Source organism: Diceros bicornis, chromosome 15 (genome assembly GCF_020826845.1).
Source record: "Diceros bicornis minor isolate mBicDic1 chromosome 15, mDicBic1.mat.cur, whole genome shotgun sequence".
NCBI classification, from domain to species: Eukaryota; Metazoa; Chordata; class Mammalia; order Perissodactyla; family Rhinocerotidae; genus Diceros; species Diceros bicornis.
Genome location: NC_080754.1, coordinates 21143722 through 21154152, shown reverse-complemented (window position 1 = coordinate 21154152; position 10431 = coordinate 21143722). Strand labels below are relative to the sequence as shown.

Sequence of the window (10431 nt, the reverse complement as noted above, 5' to 3'; positions counted from 1 at the left end):
ATGAGCGCCAACAGCAGCGCGGGGGGCCAGCTCCTCTGGCAGGGGCCGGTGTGCACCGGCTGGAGGCAGGACCTGGAAGGGGCTCTCTACCACCTGGCCAACTGCTTCCTGCTCCTGGGCTTCATGGGGGGCAGCGGGGTGTACGGATGCTTCTACCTCTTTGGCTTCCTGGGCACGGGCTACCTGTGCTGCATGCTGTGGGGCTGGTTCCACGCCTGCGGCCTGGACGTCGTCCTCTGGAGCTTCCTGACGACAGCGGCCTGCGTGCTCCAGCTGGCACTCCTGGTGTACCGCCTGCGCGGGGACACCCTCCCTGAGGAGTTCGATCTCCTCTACAAGACACTGTGCCTGCCCCTGCAGGTGCCCCTGCAGACCTACAAGGAGATTGTCCACTGCTGCGAGGAGCGGGTCTTAACTCTGGCCACTGACCAGACCTATGCTGTGGAGGGCGAGACCCCCATCAACCGTCTGTCCCTGCTGCTCTCCGGCCGGTAAGCTCTTCTGTCACCGCCCCACGTTTCTTCCCCTTGCCCACGCTTCTCCTTTCCCACTGTATCCCTTTCCATTTCGTGTTCCCTTCCATTGAGGGAAGGATGTGGCAAGTCAAACGAACCAAAATAGATTTTTCTAAGCATGGGTTTGCTTCCCCTTTCTTAGCATTTCCAAGAGGAAATTAGATCATGAGACATCTTCTTGGTTGGCAGGAAGGTTTGTGTGTACGCTTGCCGCTGGGAGTTGTGGGGTGAGTGTTTCTCAAGCATGGGTCTGAAATGACCACACACAGACACACACACCAGTGTGTCATGCCTAAGCTGCAGCAAAATCTCTGTAAGCTTAGAGAAACCGAACATTTCAAGAAGATTAATTTGTTCCTTCCACATGCATTCAACATTTGCTAAGTGCCGACTACGTGCAGGGAACAGCACCAAAACGGGGAGGGTTTCCTGTAACCCCTGTTCTCGGCCAGGGCATCAATGAAACAGGTCCAGGTGTGTTGGGGGTGTCCTGTACAGACTCCAAGGTAAAGCCATTCTGTATACACCCAGGTATGGAAAGGGAATACCCCTTGTCCACTTTTCCATTTCCAGTTGTTCTATTGAGATCCTTACAGACCAAGAAGTCAAGTACTGTAAATCTGAGGGCCAGACAGTGAGGGAAGAGTAGTGCTGCCCAGACATGTTTAGTTGAGGATTTGCTGGAAACACCTGGCTGGCTCCTCTTAAGAAGGCTGACAGTCAGACATTAGCAGAAATGGTCTTAGTCAGGGTTAGTGTACGCCCAGTCAGCCTGCACGTGAGCCTTGGCCATTGGCTGATGTCTTCTGAACAAATACCATGGGCCTCTGTGCTGCACGTTTGGTAGGCAGTTGTGGTGCTTGGAAATATTGCCTTAGTGGGACTTGTATGTGAGATAACCCGGGATACTTGGTCTGGCTCTGTGGAAAGCAAGCAGAGGATTTCAAAAGCTTTGTCCTTCATTTCCTCCCCTGCTTCCTTGAGACCAGGAGAATATGGTAGAAAAGATCAGATAGTAATCAGAAGGCTCTGAGGCCAAGGAAAAAAAAAGAAACCAGATAAGACTGCCAACCACACGGTGAGGGAAAAAAAAAGAATTTGAGGATGATGATGATGGTACCATAACAACTACTTCTAGTAATCCTATGCATTTCTGTATTAATTTATAGAATCGAAAGTGTTGTGTAGACATTTTTGGATTTTATTTGGCTCAGAGGTCCTGGGTTGAATGAGCTATGAGGTTTTCTGGGGAGACATTTCATTTCATTTATGAGTGAATCAAAGTATAAACAAATGCAATTATTTGTAAACAAATACGTGTGAATACAAAAACATTATGACTGTTGCCAAAATGTTTGCCACCTACAGCTCCATGCTTAAAAGAAACGCAACTTAGGAAATATGCTTATTCATGAGATCTGTGAGGTTTTTTGCTCCTCCTGGCTCCTCTCTTCAAAGGAGGGAGTTAAGACTGGTGGGAGAAACACCCACTCCGCCTGTATGGTGCTCGTTTGTGGAAGGATATTATGATTATTGTATGGCTCAGGTATCTTTTATATGATGGATTTACCATGAACTTGTATAAGACCACTTTTCTGTGAAGGGGAGAAGGGGGCTTGGCTCCTCAGTGTGGCTTTTCCTAGTATACTTAGCATCAAAAACCCAAGTCAGAAATTAGACAATTTTGATTTTTTTCCCTACTTTTCAAGGTTTGGAGTAAGAGTTTTGTTTTGTTATCTTTCAATGTCATCCTGTCTCAACTTTGCTAAATTGGAGCTGGGGGAAGACACTTCTAGACTATGACCAGGCTCCAGTTTTAAAGGAGAATCATTGTACCCTTGGCTCATTACAGTGAGGTCCCAAACACCTCGAAGCAGCGGACAAGAACTCCATGCTAGGAAGTGGGGGCTTCTTGTGCAGACCTCCCTGTCTCACATGCAGACTCTCACCTGGAGCCCTTTGCTGAAACCTCAGACATTCTTTTTTATTTTAATAAAGTCAATCAGTCCTTTTCAAGACTCAGAAAGACAAAGTGACTTCCTCAAAGTTTATCACCCTATTAAGCTGTGCTTAACTGTTTGAGAGTTTCTCGTATATAAAATTCAAAGCACAAACTCCTACAGGCACAGCCTCCTAAGCAGGCAACTGGATGTCTAAGCTATTCACGTAGGAGGAAATTACCTGTCGTCCAGGAGATCAGGAAGGAAGAAGAGACTCAGACGATAAAGGCCACAGGACACCAATTTAAGTGGTTTTAGGGAGCCATGCAGGCTCATTAGATGTTATTCACACTCTAAAATGTTGTCACTCCTTGGTGGCTTGCTTAAGTGGCCAGATTCTTTGCCTGAGGAGATGATGGGAGGATCTGATCTATCTTCTCTTGTCTTTCTTCCTTTATTCGAGAAGTTTTTCCTTGAGATTTTGGTCCCCTTTTATGGTGACACAAGTGAGTTCATTTGTTTGATCCTTCTTTCCTTCTTTCCTTTCTCCCTCCCTTCCTTCCTTTCTTCCTTCCCCTCTTTCAAAAATATTTATTGAGTGCTAGGGACTAGGGATCCAGTGCTAAAATATGAAAAATATTACCCTTGTACTATGGAGCTCACAATCCATCAAGAAAGTCAATAATTAACATTTGACATAGTGGTGAATAATAGACATAATATTTCCAGGGAGAAATGCAAAGTGCAATGAGAGCACGTAACCGGTGGATCTAAGTTTTCTGGGGAGGTCGGACAAGACTTCCTGAAGAAGGAATGTTTAAGCTGAGATCTGAGGAGAATGTGGGGATTGGGAAGAGGCCCAGCAAGATGGAAGAGAATATGTGAAGACTCTGAGGCAGGAGAGCATGACACTTCATTTTCTCTTGTATTCTTTCATTACTCAGGGAAGTTCTGCCTGGCTATGTATATATATTACCTGGTCTTGGAGGAGCAAGCGTGTTTCTGCCATCAGAGACTATTGGCTGACACCATATCCTTGGCTTGGTTTGAGTCCTATATCCTCTTCTGTCTTCCATCTTTAGGTTGTCAGATAATAGGCAATAGCTTATTAATTGATGATGGTCTTTGGTAATTTGTATGCACAACATATATATCTAGGCATTCATTAGGAGCAAGACTTGGAGTGCTAATATCCCATTGGCCAGAACTTAATCACATGGCTATACCTAGCTGCAAGGCAGATGGGAATATGCAGTCTAGCTGAACAGCCATGAGCCCGGCCAGAACTCCAGAACTGTGGAGGAAGGGAAAAAGCAGATATTGGACAACAAACTGCCACACTGGATTTCCCAGCCCTCCATCCATCCCCATCCTGATCTGCTTCTCAATATACTATTCACCCTTCAAAACTCAGCTCAAATGTCGTCTCTGAGAAGTCTGCCACTCGAAGAGAACTAATCTATGTCTCTCTTCTATTCTCCTCTTTTACAACAGCACACATTGACTTGCAGCCTGTTATTTATGTACCTGTGACTTCCACTAAATTGTGAAATCCTTAAGGCAAGGATCAGATCATACCCATCTCTGCATTTCCAGACCTCCAGGAACACAGGAAGTGCTCCATGCATGTTTGTTTAGCCAATAAAACTCCAGAAAAAAATGGAACAATAGCTCCTTCCAAATGGACAGGGTTTGGGTTAGAGATCTTTTTGTCTGCCCTTGGCCTGATAGAGACACTTTCTTTCCTGGTATAACTCACTTTAGAAGAGAGGTTGAAGCTGAGACTCTGAGTCTTCTGGGAAACGAGGAAAAAGCCCATGCTGGATCCTAATCATTTTCCATTTTTTTGTATGTAATTTAGACTTTGAGGAGGGTTTGGGGAGCCATTTCCCTTTTCCCACACAGTCTCTTCTCTCCCTTTGCCAGGGTTCGCGTGAGCCAGGATGGGCAGTTTCTGCACTACATCTTTCCTTACCAGTTCATGGACTCTCCCGAGTGGGAATCACTGCAGCCCTCTGAGGAGGGGGTGTTCCAGGTAATAGGGAGACCCATGGCAGCACCGTCCCACTGTAACCCAGCAATATCCCCCCTCCGTCTCTCCCCTCTTCCATCTGTCCTTTGACCCACTGCCAATATGGTGCTAGGGGTGGGAGCACTCTCCTTCTGTGAAAAGAGTGCCTGGGCTCCTGGCGGAGGTGGGGTGGGGTAGAGAGGTACTGACCCTGAAAGGCAGGCCATGTCATTCCTATGCCTCAAACTCTTCTAGAAGACCCCAGTGACCACAAGATAAAACCCTACACTCCTTAGAGAGTAACCGAAGAACTCTAGTGATATCCAGCCACATCTCCAGCACCTTCCTCCCTCACACTTTTGCTCTTACCAGCCATGCTGAACTACTAGTACTTCCCCAAATACACCACATTGCTTTGCAGTGGCCATGCCTTAACCCCTACTGTCCCTTCGACCTGAAATGCATTTCCCCATCTACTTGAGGCCATGGCATCTCACTTCCTCTCAGGCCTGCCCAGATTGACCTCACCAGCTTCCATCCCCACAGCATATTGTTCCTGCCTCCGTGCCCTTTCTATTCCTTTTACTTACGCTAACTGGTGCACATGATGCTCTCTGCTCTACTGATCTGGTTTCCTTTCTGTCCTACGCACACTGAACTCTTTGAGGTAGAAATCTGGGCTTCTCCTCTCCATCCCCAGGCTCCAAAGGACAGTATCTTGAACACAGTAGGTGTTCAATAAAGATTTGCTGAACTGGCTAGGCAGTGGGCAGTTGGTGTCTCAGAGGACTCCATAGGGCATTCACATACCCGCTCCAAGGGGGGGCCTGGCTGCTCGGCCCTACTCTCCTCTCTGCCAAGCCTTCAGACTTTGGTTACCATCTTTGTAGTTCTCACTTACTGAATGGCTAGTACGTGGCAGGCACTGCGTATTATATTGCCTTATTGATTCTCACAACAACCCTCTGGGTTGGCTATTATTGTTACCCCCATTTAACAGATGAGGAAACAGGCTCAGAAACATCAAGTAATTTGCCCAAGGTCTTCAGCTAGAAAGTGGTAAGGCCAAGTTGCCTGGCTCTACTCTTTCTGTTCTTTTTTAAAATCGGAGGGTCACCAGGAGAATGGAGTTTACACACACACATACACACGCACACACACACACACCCCGTTATAGGAACTCCCCAGTCTAGATAGTTTGCCAGTACTGGGTTCCATGTGTCTCCTACTACTTCTATCAGGGAGTCCCTCAAGCTAGCATATGAGCCAACCCCAGAATAGACACATGCCAGGCGGTGCCACCTGGCTGGGTCTGCTTCCGCCCCACCCGGACTCCTGGCTCTATGAGGACAGAGCCTGAGAGGCAATTCTGATCCCACTGCCAGGGCCACCCACCACAGACCCCCTCTGATCATGTTCCTCCCCGACCACACACACCCTCTCCAACCAGCCTAGCGGTCTCCTTGGAGAACTGCCTCAGAGCCATAAGAACCTCCAGGAGGGCTGAGTCAGGTCCTGAGCCAGCCAGACCAGGCTCTGTTTCTGACACTGACACCGGGGGACAGGTGGTGGATAAGCCGGGTGTCCTCCCCTACTTTATGCTCGAAAGGAAGGGCTGTAACCCCAGATGGCCTCTCAGCCTGGAACGTAGGTACCATCATATTCCTCCCTTTATATTTTTAGTGCTCCTTTGGGAGCAGTGAGATCCACACATTTGCCATCGGCTGTGTAAAGGCCCACTTCCTCTTTGCAAATGTCAAGTGTTGTCCTGAGTTATAGTTCATCCTGTCCTTGCCTTTTGCAATTGCATAGTCTTTGTTGACTAATAGGGCAATCCACAGTGACTGCCTGAATCATAATTCTTACTATGTTTACCACAAATGAATCAACATGCCATCACACCTCTCAACAATTCAGTTAAATAAGAATTTATTGACTCTTCAGCACTGCGACCCTCTCATTAGTCACCAAGAACACAGCATGGGAGGAATCATTAGTATTTCTCCCGTTTGCGTCGTGTTTTACTGGACCCAAGACCTCTTTACATATGTTATCTCGTTAAGTCCATTCAACCAAACTCTGAGGTGAGAATTAAAGAAAAAGCTTTTCAAAACATTATTGCAGGCATGTGCCTGTGTATGTGGGAACCAGTCACTGAGCAGGTTTCCTGAAAACCTTTAGGGAAGGATTTTATACAGGACATGAGAAAGTGACATTAAGTTGTTTTACAACATACAAGATGAGTGATCTTCCCCTGATTCATGTGTTCACTTCAGTAATATTTATTGAGCACTTTTTGTATACCAGGCACTGTTAAAGGTGCTTGGAATATATCAGTGAATAGAACAGATGAAGGTCCCTGACTTCATGCAACTTACGTTCTAATACAGGAGACAAAAAATAAGCCATAGACATAAATAAATAATGTAATATGTTAAAAGATAATAACAGCTAGTGAAAAAAAAACAGTGTAGTTTAAGGGAGATATAATTGCAATTTTAAATAGGGTGGTCACAAAAGTCTTTGTTGAGCAGGTGGCATTTGAGCAAAGACCTGAGGTGGGTAACGGTGTGAGCTTTGTGAAGCTGAGGGAAAAGCATATTAGACAGACGGAAGAGCAGTGCAAAGGCCCTGGGGTGGGAGGGGCTAGCATGTTTGAGGTCCAGAAAGGGGACCAGAATGGCAGAACAAAGAGAGGAAGGGGCGAGAACAGCAGGATGTAAAATCAGAGAGGTGATGAGGAGCCACATCATGTAGGGCCAGAGCGTATGTTTTCTAGACAGAGACAAAAGGATTTCCTATTGCATTGGATGTAGTGTATGAGAGAAAGAAGATCAACGAAGACCGTCAGGCTTTTGGCCTGAGCTACTGGAAGGATGGAGCTGCTATCAACTGAGATAAGGAAGGCTGCAAGTAGACTTGGTTTGGAGGGAAGAGAGGAAGTTCAGTTTGGGATATATTAGATTTGTGTCATCTATGGACATTGAAATGGAGATGCTGCATAGGCAGTTGGATGCTTGAGTCTGGAATTAAGGAATGTGGTCTGAGCTTGAGATGTAAATTTGGGAATTGTTGGCATAGAGATGATATTTAAAGCCAAAGGCTTGGACAAGATCACCAAGTGAGTGAGTTTAGACAGAGAAGGGGTTCAAAAACCAACCCACCCTGGGATACTCTAGTGTTTAGAGGTTGGAGAGAAAAAGAAGAAGAAGCAAAGGAAGCTGAAAAGGAGGAATCAGGAGATTGTACAGGAGAGTATGGCCTCATGGGAGCCAAGGAAAGAAGGCATATCAAAGAGGAGGGAGCGATCAACAGGGCTGAACACCACGGGAGCTGAGCACCACAACGGAGAGTCACTGGTGACCTTACCAGGAACAGTGCTGGTGGGCTGCCAGGGCAAAGCCAACTGGTGTAAGAGAGAGTGCGAGGAGTGGAAGACAGCAAGTACAGACAGCTTTATTCATGGAGGTTTGGCTGAAAAGGAGAGCAAATTGATGGAGAGGTAGCTAGCCAAAAAGCGAAGTGAAAAAACAGGATTTTCGTTTTGATTTATTTTAAGATGGAAGAAGTAACAGCATGTTCGGAAGAATGCCCCTGGCCTCTGTGACATCCAGATGAGCTCTTACACACACCGCTTCGGGATCAGTACTCTGATTCCTTGTCTGGGAATCGATAGTAAGGACATGTAAAGTGCAGGCTGTGGCAGACAGCAACAACTACTTGCTGAACTGTTAGTATTGGACAGATTGTGAGTACCACTTCCAGAATTCTTTCTCATGAGGCAACAAGCTCGGAGAGATTGAGTGATTTGTCTGATGTCACACAGCTGGTAAAGGGGTAAAGCTGGAACTTGAAACCAGCTTCTGGCCTTGATGAGGTAATTTAGGGTCCTGACTTCAGTGCTGATGATGGGGGGAGGGTGTGGGGGAGAAGAGGAGAGGACAAAATGAATGAAGAAAATGGAAGAGGGGTATGGCAGAGGGGAAGGGAGAGGAGAGGAGGGTAGCGAGAGATCTGGTAGGCAATGCAGGAATTAGAAGGATTATATAAAATCTCTAATAAATCAAGAATGTTTGCAAAGTCAACCCCACCTTTAATTAGAGGATCCACATAAAGAACTTAACACAATGCCTGGCACACAGTCACCTCTCACTAAACAGCTGCTGTCATCATTTCCACCGTCTCTGTTCACAAATCTTCCTCATGAACTCTGCTGGCCTCACTTTTAAAGTATTATGGCCAATCAGGTTATTGAAAATATGTGATTCCACACCCTTTTCCTTTACTATCCTAAGCATGTTTCCATGCTGGCTGGCTTTACCATTCACCATTGTTTTAAAAAGGATTTATCAAGCACCCACTGTGTGCTGGCCACACATCATTGACCCTGCAAGTGTAATTCAGCTTTGCCTCCTGGGTGCGTAGTGAGTGCTCAGAAATTCCTAGAGGACTGAATAACTGGAGAGTGGGGTGCCCTTTGACGTTGTGCTCTTAAGAGTTCCTCTTCCTCTGTGCCCTTTTTCTCACTTTAGTCATCAGATCCGTTTGGTTACTTGTTGTGGCCAAGTCCTGAGCAACCTCATGGGCCTGAATCCGCCCCCCATCAATGCATATGATTAAAAGTCATTCACTGGACCTCCTCCAGGCAAGGCCATGGAGGTGTTCCCACGGCTTCTTCAGTAAAAGTGCTGCCATTTGCCAAGTAACTAGATGTTTCTGTGTGCTAAGCATGGACACGTTTTCTAGTTTAAACCTTCACTCTCTGCTCCTGACCCCTCTCAGGTCACTCTGACTGCCGAGACAGCGTGTAGCTATATTTCCTGGCCCCGGAAAAGTCTCCACCTTCTTCTGGCCAAAGAGCGATACATATCCCGCCTCTTCTCGGCCCTGCTGGGCTATGACATCTCGGAGAAACTCTACGCTCTCAATGACAAGCTCTTTGCTAAGTTTGGGCTGCGCTTCGACATCCGTCTCCCCAGCCTCTACCACGTCCTGGGGCCGGCTGCCCCAGATACAGGGACAGAGTCCGAGAAGGATGATGAGGATGTCCGTGAGCCAGCCACGTCCTCTCCTCGGGCCACGCCCACATCTGTCCAGCAAACGCCCCCTTGCTCTCCCTCTGCAGCTGCCACCAACCCTCCGGCACCTCCTTCCCGGGCCAGGATGTCCAGGTCTGACAGCGGCGTCCTGGGTGAGGACTCCACCAGTCTGGTGCTGGAGGATTTTGAGGAAGTGTCAGGATCAGAATCGTTCATGGATTATAGGAGTGATGGGGAGTACATGAGGTGAGGGAAGAATTAACATGGGCACAGCCACCGGGCTCAGGATCCTGTGTAAGTACTCAGAAGGCAGCTGCCACACCTTCCTGCCAACAGCTGGCCTTAACTCGGCTTGTAAGGGCAAAAAACCATTTCATGGCATCTCTCCTCTCAGTGGACTCCCAGAAAGTGGCGTTAACCCAACCTTGCAGATAGCAACTCACTCCAGGTGCAAGCTAGGCGTGAGGGGATTTTTTAACTCATTTCTTATTAAGTGTGATTGCATTTTGGAAAGTGGGTTAGTTGACATTGTGAGCAAGCAGATAGGTTGCTAAATTGTTTGCAAGGTTTCGCTAATACCTAAGGCCACAGCTAGGGCTAAAGAGGATTTTATTTGTGGCATGCGTTTTAAAGGGGGGAAAAGCTGGCCTGGTTCTAATTCCTATTGGTTCTTCCTGGATACAGTCAGCCCTGGAACGCAGTGCTTATTAGCCTGGATTGGGCAGATATCTCTGCTAAAGTCACATATTTCAAAGAGGCTTGTGATACAAACTAATAACCCCGGGAGGAAAACGTCCCCACCCTGTTCTCCTCTCACCCAGCGGAGAGCATATGGGTCGCTCAGGCAGAGGATGGATGCTGCTCTGACTGAATGTTACTATGATCGGATGGGTACGCAGCAGCCTGGCTTGCCCTGCAAACCACAC

General features: G+C 47.2%; 1 protein-coding gene across 1 annotated transcript; it reads left to right on the top strand.

Moving 5' to 3' along the window:
• On the top strand, positions 1-9792 carry POPDC2 (popeye domain containing 2). Its single transcript, XM_058555541.1, has 3 exons — positions 1-491; positions 4382-4490; positions 9249-9792. Exons 1-3 carry the CDS (start codon positions 1-3, stop codon positions 9753-9755), a joined length of 1107 nt encoding a protein of 368 aa, XP_058411524.1. The 3' UTR covers positions 9756-9792.
• The last annotated feature ends 639 nt before the right edge of the window (positions 9793-10431 follow it).